General features: G+C 53.6%; 1 protein-coding gene across 1 annotated transcript in view; it reads left to right on the top strand.

The window, feature by feature from the left end:
* The window catches only part of DNMT3B (DNA methyltransferase 3 beta), a 52,755-nt gene that overhangs the window by 32,216 nt on the left and 3,254 nt on the right, over window positions 1–17,285 (top strand). The window contains exons 9-21 of the mRNA XM_066384069.1: window positions 1,664–1,808; window positions 3,843–3,971; window positions 4,133–4,177; window positions 5,838–5,917; window positions 6,818–6,930; window positions 7,782–7,965; window positions 8,559–8,643; window positions 9,963–10,108; window positions 10,538–10,628; window positions 10,942–11,090; window positions 12,645–12,730; window positions 15,584–15,653; window positions 16,869–16,987. Coding sequence (XP_066240166.1) covers window positions 1,664–1,808; window positions 3,843–3,971; window positions 4,133–4,177; window positions 5,838–5,917; window positions 6,818–6,930; window positions 7,782–7,965; window positions 8,559–8,643; window positions 9,963–10,108; window positions 10,538–10,628; window positions 10,942–11,090; window positions 12,645–12,730; window positions 15,584–15,653; window positions 16,869–16,987 — 1,442 coding nt within the window. The remainder of the gene's footprint in view (window positions 1–1,663; window positions 1,809–3,842; window positions 3,972–4,132; window positions 4,178–5,837; window positions 5,918–6,817; window positions 6,931–7,781; window positions 7,966–8,558; window positions 8,644–9,962; window positions 10,109–10,537; window positions 10,629–10,941; window positions 11,091–12,644; window positions 12,731–15,583; window positions 15,654–16,868; window positions 16,988–17,285) is intronic.

Raw genomic sequence — 17,285 nt, 5'->3', positions numbered from 1 at the left:
CAATAGATCTATACAGAGAAAGCCAGTTTAGGCTGCAGTATGACCAAGGATGGCAGGGAAGGGACAGGATCAGCAGGCAGGAGGTGAATGCCCAACAGACTGGCCTACATGTGCCCTGCCGGGAGGGGCAGGAATGGACTTGAGACTTTCTCATGATCTTGGGCACTTCAGCGTCTCCCTGGTGACTCTCAGTATTGCCGACTAAGAGAAGGAGGAAGACCACCTGGGAGTGGGGACAATGTTGACAGTAGTGAATATGCTTTTTTTTTTTTTTTTTTAAATATTTATTCATTATAGAGAGGGAAAAGAGAGGAGAGACAGAGAGAGAGAGAAGGGGGGGAGGAGCTGGAAGCATCAACTCCCATATGTGCCGTGACCAGGCAAGCCCAGGGTTTTTTGAACTGGCAACCTCAGCGTTTCCAGGTTGACGCTTTATCCACTGTGCCACCACAGGTCAGGCTGAATATGCTTTTTCAGAGCCATCAAAACCTTCTTAGGGGCCTGACCTGTGGTGGCACAGTGGATAAAGCTTCGACCTGAAAATGCTGAGGTCTCCGGTTCGAAACCCTGGGCTTGCCTGGGAGTTGATGCTTCCAGCTCCTCCCCCCCTTCTCTCTCTCTGTCTCTCCTCTCTCTCTCTCCGTCTCTCCTCTCTCTCTCTCCCTCTGTCTCTCCCTCTCCTCTCTAAAATGAATAATAAAAAAAAATTTAAAACAAACAAAAAAAAACAAAAAAAACCTTCTTAGGCCCTGGCTGGTTGGCTCAGTGGTAGAGCGTCGGCCTGGCGTGCAGGAGTCCCGGGTTGATTCCTGGCCAGGGCACACAGGAAAAGCGCCCATCTGCTTCTCCACCCCTCCCCCTCTCCGTCCTCTCTATCTCTCTCTTTTACCCCCACAGCCAAGGCTCCATTGGACCAAAGTTAGCCCGGCCACTGAGGATGGCTCTGGTTGCAACAGAGCGACGCCCCAGATGGGCAGAGCATCGCCCCCTGGTGGGCATGCCGGGTGGATCCCCGTCGGGTGCATGCGGGAGTCTGTCTGACTGCCTCCCTGTTTCCAACTTTAAGAAAAATACAAAAAACAAACAAACAAACAAAAATCCTTGCTTTCAGTGGCATTGAAGGCCAATGCTGGGCAGTGGCTGAGGCGGATGGCCTTCTCCCCTCTTCTGTGGGACCGTCAGGCTCCGTGTGTATCCCTCTTTATCGTGACATGGCACTGGAAAGATGAGCGCCTTCCTCCAGCAGTGGCTGGGCCAGCCTCTGTGCTTCCTTAGGACTCTTCATGGTGCTTCTGCAGTAGAACTTAGCATTGAACACCTCCCCATCTCAGTTAGGGAAGTGACGAGATCTGGAGCTTTCTCAGAGTCCATGGTACTTGTATATCTAAAAGTAGCAGCACTAATTCGGATACTCTGCCCTGTGAGAGGGAGCTGGCCACTCACGTTCCCTCCTGGGAAGAGGTCACGTAGGGTGCGTGCGTGGACAGACGTCAGTCTTCCCTGTGGCCTCCTGCACGTCTCCCCGCTCGGCCCCTCCTCCCTGTCACACACTGTGCTCAGGGTAGCTGCCTGGCTCCGAAAGGGACCAGTGGGAAGGGGGGGAATGCGGCCTGGTGAGCTCCCACCCCTCCTATTAATCACAGATTCGCCTTTATCTCGCCAGAAAGCCAGGGTGCGGGCTGGCAAGACCTTTCCCAGCAGCCCCGGGGACTCGTTGGAGGACCAGCTGAAGCCCATGCTGGAGTGGGCCCACGGGGGTTTTAAGCCCACTGGGATCGAGGGCCTCAAACCCAACAACAAGCAACCAGGTGGGAATGGGGGCCCCTGTGGCAGTCTGTGCCCGCCACTGCTGGTGGGACCACCCTTGAGAGAGCCAGTCAGCCCTGCCGCCCGCCCCCCCCCCCCCCCAACCAGTCAGTCTGGGAGACCTGCCCTTGCTTGTACCCTGTGGACCACCAGGGCCATGGGAAAGGAGCCCAGCCTTTTCAGGCTCCCCTGGTCTGAGGTGGCTTCTGTTCCAGAAACTTGAGTAAAGAAGGAATCAAGATGGAACCTTTCACTAGCGCCTTGACTCTTCTAAACAAAAATAATGAAGCTCTGCTCCTTCGAAGAAAACGAGGCAAACGTTTCAAAAACAAACACAAATACAAAAACACCCAGAGCCATAAAGCCACCTCCCCGCAGAGAGGGGCGTTTCCTATCCTGACAAGGGTGACTGGGAGCATCTTTCCTCCGTTATAAAATGGGTAGTTTCACCTTGTTACTTCCCAGAGATCCGGGATGCCGGACATCCAGGATTTGTCTTATCATTCGTACCTTTTTTTAACATAATGTTTTCTGTTTTGTTTTGTCTCCCCCCCCCCACCCCCCTTCCCCATTCATTAAAAGTGGTTAATAAGTCGAAGGTGCGTCGTACAGGCAGAGGGAACTTAGAATCCAGGAGACACGGTATTCCCTTCCCGTCTTCCCGCTGCGCACCGGGTCCTCTGCACCTTTCCTTCCTGTCCCTCTGCACACACAGTGGTCACTGGAAAGGAAGTCTCCACCTGGACTCCCCCCCACCCCCACCCCTCCGCGCTCCCCCGTCACGCGCCCTCGGCCAGGTTCACCGTGTTGGGTGTGCACGTGCTCCTTCCAGCTTCCTCTGTGCACTCGCTGGGTTTCCCGCTTTCCCTGCCTTCCTCCATGTTGATCGGATAAGCTCTCTCCAGTGTCACGTCTGTCACTGAAGGGTCCTAATGATTGATTCTTCGTGGCTGTGTAATTTTCTTTTCCTAGGGGCAGAGTCCCAACTTAACCATGTCCCTTTTAGAGATGACGCTGTGTAGATTGATTAAACACAGAAGTCAAATTTGAGGAGCTGTAAAAGAGTGGGCCATGTAGTGTGATAATTTTAAGGGGCCCCTAGTATGTGCCGCGGTGAAGAGCGTAAGGAGGCGGCAGGTGCGATGAGGATTAATCACGCCTTTGATTTTTAATCCAATATTTCTATCATGTAAGCATTTCTAACAGTCAGCATAAAAATTATTTTACATTTCCTTTTAGTACTGTTTTCAAAATCACATGTTTTACAACTCAATGAGGAAGTGATATTTTTATTAGAAATCCTTGATCTACATATAGTTCCACAAACGTTTTAAGTTCTAAGTTTTTGCCTGATCCAGTTCCAAATGAACTAGTTAACTGGATCCATCGGCACTTTGAATATTTCCGCTAAAATGAAATGTGAAATGGAGTTCCTCAGTTACCCAGGCCACCTTTTACATGCTCAGTAGCCCCCTGTCGCTATGGGCCCCACTGGGTTTTAGCGTTTCGGCTGTGCCCTTGCCTTTGTCTAATGTTCTTTGTGCTGGGTCCAAACATCTAAAGCTGTTAAGATCCTGTACAGCCTGACCAGGCGGTGGCGCAGTGGATAGAGCATCGGACTGGGATGTGGAGGACCCAGCTTCAAGACCCCGAAGTCGCCAGCTTGAGTGTGGACTCATCTGGTTTGAGCAAAGCTCACCAGCTTGGACCCAAGGTCGCTGGCTTGAGCAAGGGATTACTCGGTCTGCTGAAGGCCCATGGTCAAGGCACATATGAGAAAGCAATCAAATAACTAAGGTCTCACAACGAAAATCTCTCTGTGTTCCTGTCTGTCTGTCCCTATCTATCCCTTTCTCTGACTCTCTGTTCCTGTTTAAAAAAAAAAAGACCCTGTACATGTCATGTGAGATCTGTGAGGAGTTTTGAATTGCGTCTCATGGTAGGGCAGCGTGACACCCGGTGTGGACCCCTGTTGGGGTCCACATGCCCTCTGCAGCTCCTACCAGCCATGGCTGCCGTCTCCTTCCCGTTCACAGAGAGCAAGACTCGGAGACGCACAGCTGATGACTCGGCCACCTCCGGTGACTACTGCCCCCCACCCAAGCGCCTCAAGACAAATTGCTATAACAACGGCAAAGACCGGGGCGAGGAGGACCAGAGTCGAGGTGAGTGGTGGGGAGTGAGGAGGCTGGGGGGGGACGACAGGGATGACACCACCTGTCATCACCAGGAGGTGGCAGGTCCTGAGAACTGCTCAGGGTCAGGGTGCGGCTGCACTGGTGTAAGAGGCTCCCTGACCCCGTCTCATGCCTTCTTTTCTCAATAGAGCAAATGGCTTTGGACATCGCCAACAACAAGAGCAACCTGGAAGGTAATACTCTCTCCCTCTTGTGGCCCTCAGTCTCTGGCCTGGCTGGGGCTCTATCCAGGCCTTTGCTGCTGGTGTCCCCTGCCAGGGTTTCCCCTGAGCTCTGTGACCTTTCCCTCAGGGGCAGGTGTGGACATCGTCACGATTACTACATTTTATAGAATGAGTTGCCAGATTATTTATTTATTTATTTAATTTTTTTTTAAAATTTTTCTTTTATTTATTTATTTATTTTTAGAGAGGAGAGAGAGAGGGAGAGAGAAGAGAGAGAGAGAGGGAGAGAGACAGAGAGAGAAGGGGGGGAGGAGCTGGAAGCATCAACTCCCATATGTGCCTTGACCAGGCAAGCCCAGGGTTTCAAACCGGCGACCTCAGCATTCCAGGTCGACGCTTTATCCACTGCGCCACCACAGGTCAGGCCTTTATTTATTTTTTGTGACAGAGATAGACAAGGACAGACAGGAAGGGAGAGAAATGAGGAGCATCAATTCTTCGTTGTGGCTACTTAGTTGTTCATCGATTGCTTTCTTATATGTCCCTTGACTGGGGGGGGGTCTCCAGCAAAGTGAGTGAGCCCTTGCTCAAGCCAGCGACTATGGAGGGTCATGTCTATGATCTCACACTCAAGCTGGCGACCTGGGGGTTTCGAACCTGGGTCCTCTGCATCCCAGTCCAACGCTCTATCCACTGTGCTACTGCCTAGTCAGCCCTGACTTATTTATTTTTTACTGAGACGGATTCTGCCCCTAATGTGAGTTGGAGGGGTTGGGTGGAAGCAGAGTGGCCGGGAGAACCCCAACCCTGAAACCGTGATCTATGGCACCGGGAGCCCTTCCAAACGGCTGAACCAAGTTTGTGGTGAGAGGCTCACCCATGTTGTTGCTGTCACTCTCTTATGCTGACGGTGACCCCTTGGCCCGGCTGGGAATGGCCACTGGGGTCAAAGTTCTGCTCAGAATGCTGTCCAGTGGGATTGGGAGTGGGTGAGGAAGGATGGGCTGTCCTTCGCTTCCTCCACCAAGTGTCCTTCAGACAGCAGATACTTACTGGGTTGTTACTCTGTAAAGGGGAGGGAAGCATCCCAGCTCCTGACTTGGGTGTGGAGCAGCCCCGGACAGTCCTGGGAACCTTGACCTTTAAGCTTCCCATCCCCCAGGACTCCTGCCCACCCCTCTCTGCGTCCTAGCTAGGGATGCTCGGTCTCCGCGTTGTTAAGGGTCCTGTCCACCTGGGCAGTGATGTGCATCCATCCTGATCTGCCCATAGGTAGGAAAGTCAGGGTAGTCTAGTGGTTCAAGGGCCAGGCTCCGAAACTGCAGCTGTGGCTGCGTGTCGAGTGAGGTTGTGGAGATGCCCTTTCACGATGTGACCAGTGGGCAAGGCGGCATCACCAGGAATTGCCCAAAAGTGCCAGTCTTTAAAGAGCCTCAGGACGTTTCTGTCCCCGTGCTGGAGGGGCCCTTCTCAGCAGCGTGCCCCGTGTCCTGAGTGGGGCTGGCCGGAGTGGGGCTGGCGGGTGGGAAGCACTGTCAGAGGGACACGACCTGGAGAGTCCTGGATGTACTGCGAGCTCGGAGTCAATGTTCACGGACCTTTGACCCAGGCCTGCTCGACGGGCACTGGGTTCCGAACTGACACACACTCTGTGCATTCTTCCTTACAGACAACTGTTTGTCTTGTGGTAGGAAAAACCCCGTGTCCTTCCACCCTCTCTTTGAGGGGGGGTTGTGCCAGACATGCCGGGTAAGTTCTCTCCCCGCCTGCCCCTCCCCCTCCCCCCACCCCTGGGCGTCCCTGCCCCTTCCCCTCCCCTCCCCCTCCCCCCTCCCCCCTCCCCCAGCCCTGGGCTTCCCTGCCCCTTCCCCTCCCCCAGCCCTGGGTGTCCCTGCCCCTTCCCCTCCCCCCAGCCCTGGGCTTCCCTGCCCCTTCCCCTCCCCTCCCCCTCCCCCTCCCCCTCCCCCAGCCCTGGGCTTCCCTGCCCCTTCCCCTCCCCTCCCCCTCCCCCCTCCCCCTCCCCCAGCCTTGGGCTTCCCTGCCCCTTCCCCTCCCCTCCCCCTCCCCCCTCCCCCTCCCCCAGCCCTGGGCTTCCCTGCCCCCTCCCCTCCCCTCCCCCTCCCCCCTCCCCCTCCCCCAGCCTTGGGCTTCCCTGCCCCTTCCCCTCCCCTCCCCCTCCCCCCTCCCCCTCCCCCAGCCCTGGGCTTCCCTGCCCCCTCCCCTCCCCCTCCCCCCTCCCCCTCCCCCAGCCCTGGGCTTCCCTGCCCCTTCCCCTCCCCTCCCCCTTCCCCCTCCCCCTCCCCCAGCCTTGGGCTTCCCTGCCCCTTCCCCTCCCCTCCCCCTCCCCCCTCCCCCTCCCGCTCCTCCTCCCCCTCCCCCTACCCAGCCTCCCTGGACTTCCCGGAGAGAAGCAGCTGCTCGCAGCCTTTAGGGAAGGTCCTGGTGAGGCCCTCCGTGGTGCCCATCACCTGCCCCAGCCCCGCTCTGACAGCAGGTGCTGCCACAATGGAGAGGCCGTCTTCCGTGTCACACACAGCCCGGCCAGTTGTGCCTGTAAAGGACACCATGTCACCAGTGACTTGTCCTGGGGCTGTGTCCTGAGGGTCCCCCTTGTCTCTGATCTCACAAGTGTTTCTCTCTGGCCGCCAGGACCGGTTCCTCGAGCTGTTCTACATGTACGACGACGACGGCTATCAGTCCTACTGCACCGTGTGCTGCGAGGGCCGCGAGCTGCTCCTCTGCAGCAACTCGAGCTGCTGCCGGTGAGCTCCGTCCTGCGGAGGGACTGTGGTGGGGCCCACGGGGAGCCCGCCGTGTCCCAGCGCCCAGGGACCTGTGATCCTGCATTCCCCCCGACCCCGGACCTCGGGCGCAGGGATTGGGCCCAGAGTCACTATTCTTATTCTGCAGGGCTTATAGTTATTTTCATCTGTTTAAGACAGAAATGTCTGGCCCTGGCTGGTTGGCTCAGCAGAAGAGCATCAGCCCAGAGTATGGAAGTCCTGGGTTCAATTCTTAGTAAGGGCACATGGGAGAAGCAACCATCTGCTTCTCCACCCCTCTATTCCCCCTTCTCTCTCTCTCTCTCTCTCTCTCTCTCTCTCTCTCCCTCTCTCCCTTTCCTTCCTACAACCATGGCTCAATTGGCTTGAGCAAGTTGGCCCTGGGCGCTGAGGATGGCTCCATAGCCTCACCTCAGGTGCTGAAATATATAGTTTGGTTGCTAAGTAATAGAGCAGCAGCTCCAGATGGGCAGAGCATCACCCTGTAGGGGCTTGCCATGTGCATCCTGCTCAGGGTGCACTTGGGAGGGAGTCTGTCTCTGCCATCCCACTTCTCAATAAAAAAAAAGGAACAGGAATGTTTGAGGAAGTGGAAGGCTCCCTGGGGGTCGGCCACATCTGGGGCGGAGGTCTTTTCTGTGCAGAGCCTGTGGACTGAGGGTGCACAGGCCGCCACGGATGGTGTTAGTGTAGCCCTCAGCACATCGCAGGGCCTTCCAGCCCTCGGGGTGCAGCTGGGGCCCCAAGGAGGTTTCAGGCAGTGCGGGAACAGGGGTCAGCAGGAGAAGGGACCGCTGATGAAGGCCCCCCCCGTCTGTCCCCTGGCGCAGGTGCTTCTGTGTGGAGTGCCTGGAGGTGCTGGTGGGCACGGGCACGGCGGCCGATGCCAAGCTGCAGGAGCCCTGGAGCTGCTACATGTGCCTCCCGCAGCGCTGCCACGGCGTCCTGCAGCGCCGCAAGGACTGGAACGTGCGCCTGCAGGCCTTCTTCACCAGCGACGTGGGCCTCGAATACGTAAGCACAGGCTGCTGTGCCCCGTGTCCCCCAGCCCCAGGGTCAGGCTTCCGGAACGCTCTGGAAGGCTGTGGGCAAGAGCTCATGAAAGGGTCTATTATCCATAGGCCTGGCCGATAGACCCGGGCTGTGTGTAGATCTCGGGGTGCTCCCGTGGTCCTGCCTCCCCTCCTCGCGGTGGCCTCTCCTGGACTTCCCAGGGCCTCCTGGAGAAATGGTTACAGCTCTAACCACACCTCCCGGCTTAGAAAGGAAGAAGAGAGGGGAGAAGACCGATGTATATGTACCCTTTAGTTGTAGCCTCACTGGATTTTCCTGGACTCCATTCTACAGACCTGTGAGGCAGGCCTTGGGTCATTTTTGTGTAGGGCCACCTGTCCTTTTGTGTGTGTGTATATGTTTGTCCCAGAGTCTCTGTGTTCCATGTCTTAATGGTAGAATGGCCACTCTGTGCCAAAGTTCCTGAGGGGATCCCAGCAGAGAAACACCAGCACACAGGGTTTGGGTCCCTCAGAGGAAGGTCAGCTGGCCTCTCCCAGGGGGTGAGCCTTCCCCCTGCACTTTGACCTCCATGACCTTCTTTAACCTGGCAGGAAGCCCCCAAGTTATACCCTGCGATTCCTGCAGCCCGAAGGCGGCCCATTCGAGTCTTGTCCCTGTTTGATGGAATTGCCACAGGTGAGTTTGGAGTTCACTGTGGGATGCTCACCTGGGCCAGGTGTTTGTCCTCAATGCTAAAGCCAGACCCCTGGGATGATGTCCATCACCTATTGTGAGGAAACTGGTGGCTTGTTTCTCTCCTCAAACCTCACCACCATTTATCTCGCCCACCCGAACCTCTTGGTTTTTGTTTTTTTTTTTCTTTACAGAGACAGAGAGAGTCAGACAGAGAGAGAGAGTCAGAGAGAGGGCTAGAGAGATAGGAATGGAGAGATGAGAAGCATCAATCATTAGTTTTTCGTTGCACGTTGCAACAACTTAATTGTTCATTGATTGCTTTCTCATATGTGCCTTGACTGTGGGCCTTCAGCAGACCGAGTAACCCCTTGCTCAAGCCAGCGACCTTGGGCTCAATCTGGTGAGCTTTTGCTCAAACCAGATGAGCCTGCGCTTAAGCTGGCAACCTCAGGGTCTCGAACCTGGGTCTTCCGCATCCCAGTCCAATGCTCTGTCCACTGCGCCACCACCTGGTCAGGCTCTTGGTATTTTTTTTAAACTCATATACACACATTTCAGCTGTTGTATTTTATTTTTTGTTATGTGCAGATACCTTGGAGGGTTATTTTCTATTTTATAAGCATGGATATATTGAGATTAATAGAGAGTTCCTACTAACACGTCCGCTTCCCCTCCCATTCTCCTGGTTTCCGCATGTGCACAGTAAGCGTAAGCAGCATGCGTGGCAGCCTCGGGACCTTTGCCCGATCTCTCCCTGTCCCCGGAGCAGGAAGCAGTGGGGACGAGCTGCTGTGTACTTTGCACCCTTTGTACTTGTGTGTGTCTACTGCTGTCCACCTGCCCGAGTACCGGACAGCTTTTAGTGACCCTCGGGTCATGGCCAACTGTTTGTGTTCCCACCCTTTTGGGTCCCAAAGACCTGTGTATGCTCCCAGAGGTCACCCCCAGCAGGAAATGCAGCCTGGCCATTGCCCCCAGACTTGGACATTGTTTTTGAAACATGTTTTTGGTGAAGATCCCTGTCTTTGTGTCTGTGTGTGAGGATGCTGGGTTGGTAGGTGCCGCGGCATTGGCTGTAGACCTGGCAGTCAGTGTTCGTTGGTCTTACTAGTGGGCTGTCCCAGTTCATACGTATGTGTTTTCTTCTGAAACTCCACACGCTGAAGGGCCTGGTGTTAACGCTATGCTGTTTCTCTGTCATCTGCAGGGGTTCCCTTGAAGGCTCCGATGCCCTTGTTGGGTCTGGTCTGAGTTCTGGGAGTGGCTTAGAATCACTGGAGGCAGGATGAACCTGAGTGTATTTTCTGTCTCCCACATAGGGTACTTGGTCCTCAAAGAACTGGGCATCAAAGTAGAGAAGTACGTTGCCTCTGAAGTATGTGAAGAGTCCATTGCCGTGGGAACTGTTAAGCATGAAGGCAATATCAAATATGTGAACGATGTCAGGAACATCACCAAGAAAAACGTGAGGGCAGCCTTCACCCCTGGGTCTCTGACACCCCTGTCCTCCTCCAGGCCCTGGGCGCCATGCCGTCCCCTTCCCCATCCCCAGGGTTGTGGGTGATAGAACCTGTGGTCACATCAGGTTACCTTTTTTTTTTTTTTTTTTTAAGATCTTATTTATTGATTTTTGCAGAGGGGGGGGAGAAAGAAGTTCCAACTCATAGTTGTTCCACTTTCGTTGTTCATTGCTTGTTTGTCGTTTGTGCCTTGACCGGCAAGCCCAGGGTTTGGAACCAGTGACCTCAGCAGCCCAGGTCAATGCTCTATCCACTGCGCCACCACAGGCCAGGCTCATCAGGTTAACTTTCTTGACAGGTTACCTGGAAACCCAGGCTGTCAGTCCCTCCATCCTCACTTCTGTCCCTCTCCTGAGACTGTTTTTCTCTCACAGATTGAAGAATGGGGCCCCTTTGACTTGGTAATTGGTGGAAGCCCATGCAATGATCTCTCAAATGTGAACCCCGCCAGGAAGGGCCTGTACGGTGAGCGTCCCTTCATTTTGGTGGCCCCAAGAGGCCCTGTGTCACCTGAGCGCTGGCCCAGGAGTGGCCTGGGAAGGAGCCTTACCTGTTGGCTTTGTCCCTGCCCCATTGTGAACCCTCAGTCCCCAGAGATAGTTGAAAACATCGCAGTGCTCCGTGCCTCTGTCCTGGTCCCTCTGTCCTGGTCCGCGGGGCTGAAGGCAGAGGAGGAGGGAGTGCCTCAGGCAGGGGATCATCGGGACGCCGTGGGTCTCCACATGGAGGCTGGGCTGTCTGTCTGACCCCAGCCGTCCGTCTTCTTTTGGGGGCACAGAGGGCACAGGAAGACTGTTCTTCGAGTTCTACCACCTGCTGAATTACTCACGCCCCAAGGAAGGCGACGACCGGCCCTTCTTCTGGATGTTTGAGAATGTGGTAGCCATGAAGGTCGGAGACAAGAGGGACATCTCTCGGTTTCTGGAGGTGAGGGTACCTAGGGTCCTAGTGTCCTTATCGTCAAGACTACGTGGGTGGAGAAGGGTTGGGGGATGATGTTTCCATGTTGACAACGATTCTGGGTTCTGATAAGACCTGGCTAGATCTAAGAGTAAGAGAGACAGTGGGTTAATTGTCTTTTTTTGTTCAGTCTCTTTTAGTTCAAAAAAAAAAGATTTTATTTTTATTGAAAGAGAGAGAGAAAAACACAAGGGTTGTTTTTCACAAGGACTGACAGACACAGACAGGAAGAGAGATGAGATGCATCAACTCATAGTGGCAGCACCTTAGTTGTTCATTGATTGCTTTCTCATGTGTGCCTTGACTGGGGGGCTACAGCCAATCCAAGTGACCTTTGGGTTCAAGCCAGTGACCGTTGGGTCATGTTTACGATCCCATGTTCAAGCTGACTGGCGACCTTGGGGTTTTGACCCTGGGTCCTTAACAGACCAGGCTGACGTTCTATCCACTGTTTGCCACCTCCTGGTCAGGCCAGAAATAATTTTAATTTGCTTTATTGATTTTAGAGAGAGGAAGAACATCAACCCATTGCTCCACCCAGTTGTACACTCATGGGTTGTCCCCTGTGTGCCGTTTCTGTCCTGACCAGAAATCTAACCCCCAACCGTGACATTGGGATATTGCTTCAACCAGCTGAGCTACTGGGCCATGGCTTGGGTCCAAAAAAATTTTTTTTAATTTTTATTGATTTTAGAGAGGGAGGAAGGGAGAGAGACAGGACATCAATCTATTCCTGTACGTGCTCTGGTGGGGATTGAACTAGCAACCCTTGTGTTTCCGAGAGATGCTCTAATAAGCAATCAAGCCATCTGGCCACGGAGGTTCAAATATTTTAAAAAAAGATTTGATATCTAAGTTCATCCAGAACCCACTGAAGTAAGAGGTGATGAAATTGTTACTTACTTTTAGAGTCCTCATGTGGTTAGCTAAGCTTTTCCTCTGGAGAGTATTTTATCACCCTCGTTCTAAGAACTGCTTCTGGAGGGTCCACAAGCAAGTTCATTGTCCACTGGTTGTATGCATCAAGCATTGCAGTATGTACTTTCTGTACACTGACCTCATTTAACTTTCCCAAAGCTTTATACCTTCCGTTTCACTAAAGAAGTTAAAGAGCCGCCTAGTTCTCTCACGGCATGTGAGCCTGGCAGACGGTGGCACAGGGCATATGTTGTCAACACTGAATTCCCACAACCTGGAGCTGGACTTGCCAGAGTTTGGTTTTGAGCTATTTTTGCCACCTGTACATTCCATAATAACCTGACGGGCCCCAGGGTGTTTCTTCTCGGAACCTGTAGGCCTGGTCTGATCTTTCTCCCCACCATGGATATGGGGGCACTGGCTATGTGTTCTCCAGCTCGGTTCTTGTGGCAACGTGGTCTGTTCCTTGGCTTACGGGGGTCAGGTGTCCTTTTAGGCTGGTAACAGTCCTGTCACCTGCCTGTTCAAGTCCCCCATGCTGGCTGCCGCCCCAACTGGATTCTGATGTGGGCTCTAAGGGAGCTGGCTGTTCTCTCCCCACAGTGTAACCCCGTGATGATCGATGCCATCAAAGTGTCTGCTGCTCACAGGGCCCGGTACTTCTGGGGCAACCTGCCCGGGATGAACAGGTAACGAGGGGCCAGGACTGGACAGGGAGCCCCCGAGGGAACGGCACCTAATGTGTGAGCTCTGACCGGGCAGGCAGAGCCCTGCTCCACTCTTCTAGAAGGGGTTGGCTCCGCTAAGAAATGGCCCCACCCAGGGCTTCAAACCAACCCTGGGTGTTGTGGGTTACATCTGTTAAGATGAACCGTCAATACCTGGGAGTCTCACTTAAGCCAAGATTCCAGAGTTTGCTTCAACTTGTTTCCCGCCATGCCCAGGGGCCTGGTGATGAGAGTGCCGGGTTCCGGGTACCTGGGCGGGCGGGCGGGCGTCATTCCCATCAGCGGCGCTGACGCTCTGTCCCCGCCTCTTCTCCCGGCTGTCTTGTCTCATTGGGAAATGGAAGGAGAGTGTTAGACATGCCTTTCTCCCTGCGATGAAGTGACCCCTGGACCCAGGCCTGTGGTGACCAAGCAGGTGTCAGAGCTGAGATGACACTTAGGAGCCCCCCAATCCTGTCTCCCTTGGGTTTTCTTACTAAGCCAGAGCTTTCTTGTCATCCGTCCTTTCCTGTTAGAAGGCCCAAAGCCAGTTACTAAAGATATATTAATTACTTCCTATATGTGGTCTCGAGGCTGCCTATTGTGCTAATTAAGATAAAAAATGTGTTGATAACGTGACATCCCCCAGACTTGGAAATGAGTTCAGCTTTAAAAATAGTCTCCTTTAGAAGGAAGTGTTGGAAGCATTAACTGGCATTTAGCAAAATGTGGACAGAGGCGAGAAGGCACTGAAGAGCTTGCGGGGTTTCTTTTTGGGTCTGTCGCACTTGTGTTTGTCTCATCAATCACCCTGTCGAATGGCGCAGTGCCGAGTTTGGAGTGAGATGGGCCCATTCGCTCAACATTTGAGCTCTCGTTCTGTGGCCCGCGCTGTTGTCTTGCATCAGATGCACATCTTGTCTCATGGAGTTGACATGCTAATGGGGGATGGGTGGAGATGACTAATGTCATTAAATGATTTCAGGCTGATGACTAGAGGCGGGGCAGGGGGTGATGCATTGAAAGTTAAAGAGGAGGCTTCTCATCCCAGTGAGGACTTGAATGGAGGAATGGAGGCATAGTTATTTGAGAGAACATTCTGGGCAAAAGGAAGGTAAGGGATGGGGTGGCTGGGCATTCACAGACCAGTACGGAGAATAGCGCTCCTTATTTGGGGAGAGGCAGTGGGAACTCAGAAATTGGGACCAAATTATGTGGGGCCAATAGTAGGTCCCGTTACCACTTATATTTACTTTGGGAATTCACGGAAGGATTCTAAAAATTTATTTATTTTGGGGAGCGGGGGAGGGAGAGAAATCAACATGTTCCACTTTATTTATTCATTCGTTAGTTGATTTCTTGTATGCGCCCTTACCGGGGGTCGAACCTTGGTGTCTTTGGATGACACTGAACCCACTAAGCTACCTGGCCAGGTCTCAAGGAAGTCTTCCACTGATGAGTGGTGTCCTAGATGCATGGTAGTTCCTGGTAGAATAGATGACAGTGGGCTGAGGGCAGTTGGGAGAGAAACAAGCAATGGTGGTTGTTCCCTGGAGGAGGGCTCACTGATGTTGCGTGGTGCCCAGGAAGTGCCCCATTCACACACCAAATGCGTCCCTGGGGGTCTGTGACTCCCGGGGTTCTGTGAAGCTTAGCAGGAGGGATCAGATTCTAGATAGTGTGAGTGTTGGACTTAGGAGGACTTGCTGATGCATTGGGTGCACTGCCGTATAAGGTGAAAGGAAGAGTCAGCAAAGGTGACACCAACTTTGCTGCCTGAATGGTGACAAGAATCAAGCTACAGCCAGCCGGGTAGCCGACCCTGCAGGGTTCTAAGAATGATGAGTCATCACAAACCGGGGGTCACCAACCCACATCCAGCCTGTTGGTGTCGTTTGTTTGGGTCTTAACTCCTAGAATCTGCGTTGGCAGGGCTGGCTGTGCTGTGTCCTTTTGCAGGGTCCCCCAGCTTCCCTGGGTTCACAGGAAGAGCTGGGAAATGGGGATGGAGTGGCCCTCCAAATGTGGGAGGTGTGAGGTCAAGGAAGACGATGGAGCTAGGTCAGTGGGTTGTGTCATTCAATAGCCCCTCTTGTGGACAGCGGTTCCCTTCTGAACATCTCGTTGTTGACCTTGAAGGTCCTTAACGGGAGCTGCCAAGGTGACGCTCCACCAACTGCAGACGCAGAGCTCTTGCTGGCTTCTGCTCTGGAACTGTGCGACTGCTTTGCTTCCAAAGTCCTGTCCCCCTTCTGGGCACCTGTTTGCCTCTCATCTGCATTTGCAGCTTGCTGTGGAAGGGATGAGAGTAATCAGTGTTTGGTGAACCACCCCTGTTCTTCCTACTTGCACCCACTTTTAGTCCTTACAGCCTCCTGTGGGTGCATGCCCAGCAGTAAGCCACCAGGTCACGGCTTTGACACGCTTGTTGTGGCAGGTAGACCCACGCAGGTCTAATCCGAGCTCCCGAGCGCCGAGTTGTGTGGAACTTGGTCTAGGTCATCACACAGCAGAGGGGCTGGGATTGGAGGGGGGTTTCCTGGCTCTTCTCGTGTGCTTCCCCCATCCTGCTCTACTCAGTGGAACCGGGCTTGGATCAATATTTTGGGACGGGGAAGCATTCTTGCCTAGACATTGGGCTAGCCCTCTCAAAGGGCCAGTCTGTCCCTGCCTGCCTTAAGCACACAGGATCATTTTCATCATGTATTTTAGCAAGTAAGTCCATTGCCAGAACACATTTTGCGGCCTTAGGCCCTCACTCTCAGCCTCTTGAGAGGTGCCTAGCCGAGGCCCATTGACAGATGGTAGAAAGTAATGGGTTTTGGCTGTTCCCAGGCCCGTGATAGCATCAAAGAATGATAAACTCGAGCTGCAGGACTGCTTGGAGTTCAATAGGACAGCAAAGGTAAGATGTCCTCACAAACAGTCTGTGGGAAACAGTCGGTGACCTCCAAGCGACGACTTGACCTTGGCGTCCGGTTTGTTTCCTGTTCCAACCCCCGTGTGACTTGCTGGTGCTGGGCCTCTTTCCCTCCACAGTCGTTCTGTCCTGTCTGTCAAGTATAGGGTAGGAGAGGTTCTTGAAATAACCAAATAGTCACTATATAACCCAATAATCACTATGTGAGAAAAGGCAACTAGACTTTCCAGTTGTGAATACACATGCCATAGAGACACAGATGATTTCAGCTGATGCTCCCAAGAAATAAGTAATTCATCCTTTTGCCAAAAGAAAAAAATTATCTGCCGACAAGTCATAGATAATTGTATAAAGACAGACGTGTGTAAATTTAATTCTTAATATTTGTATCAAGCACAGCTCCATCAAAACCCTGGTTTATAGCCCTGGCCGGTTGGCTCAGTGGTAGAGTGTCGGCCTGGCGTGCAGAAGTCCCAGGTTCGATTCCTGGCGAGGGTACACAGGAGAAGCGCCTATCTGCTTCTCCACCCCCCCCCCTCCTTCCTCTCTGTCTCTCTTCCCCTCCCGCAGCCAAGGCTCCATTGGAGCAAAGATGGCCCGGGCGCTGGGGATGGCTCCTTGGCCTCTACCCCAGGTGCTAGAGTGGCTCTGGTTGCAACAGAGCGACCCCCCCCCCCCAGGGGCAGACCGTTGCCCCTGGTGGGCATGCTGGGTGGATCCCGGTCGGGCGCATGCGGGAGTCTGTCTGACTGTCTCTCCCCGTTTCCAGATTCAGAAAAAATACAGAAAAAAAAAACAAACCCAAAAAACAAAACAAAACAAAACAAAACCTTGGTTTAGTTGACCATTTTTTATAATCTTGGGTGGATTTTTTTAGTAGTTTGCTTCCTCTTGCTCGATCAGTAGCTCCGGTGTTCTCCGGGCACCCGTCTGATCTTATTCATGGTCATGTCTTTTATCTCTTGTCCTCTCTGAGGCTGGTCCTTCTGGTACATTAACTCCTTGGCGTTTGTGGAAAGCACAAAGTGTTCTTCTCCTTCCAACTCCCCTTTTCTTGTTTCCCTCTGCGAGCCCAGACCTGGACCTTCCCTCCCGCCCCGCCTCACCCCCTCCCGCTTCCCTACCTAGGGCCTTCTGAGCCTTGACTCGACCCGAACTCTTCCCTCCGTGCTCACTCCATGCTGTCATTTTGTTCTCCAGTTAAAGAAAGTACAGACAATAACCACCAAGTCGAACTCGATCAGACAGGGGAAAAACCAACTTTTCCCTGTTGTCATGAATGGCAAAGAAGATGTTTTGTGGTGCACTGAGCTAGAAAGGTGAGCGAGGCTGCGTGGGGAGAGGTGAACAATGCAGGCAGAGAGAAAGGGGGAGCAGGATGTGGTCCGGGCCAGCAGTCCACACTGGCCCTGCTGCCTTCCTTTCTCCGCAGACCCACACTGACCTTCTGTGTTAGCGGGATCTGGGTTTCCCGCCAGAAATGGCGGAAGGGGCGGGTGGAGATGAGGAATCTGAAACGTGAGGTCATCAGAGAGCGCCAGCTGCCCGTGCTGGCCGCCTGCCCCGGTGCCCGTGCTGGCCGCGCTGCCCTGGTGCCCGCCTGCCCGTGCTGGCCGC

This window comes from Saccopteryx leptura, chromosome 5 (assembly GCF_036850995.1).
Source record: "Saccopteryx leptura isolate mSacLep1 chromosome 5, mSacLep1_pri_phased_curated, whole genome shotgun sequence".
Taxonomy (NCBI): domain Eukaryota; kingdom Metazoa; phylum Chordata; class Mammalia; order Chiroptera; family Emballonuridae; genus Saccopteryx; species Saccopteryx leptura.
The sequence above is the reverse complement of the archived record's forward strand: the minus strand, read 5'-3'. Positions and strand labels throughout refer to the sequence as shown.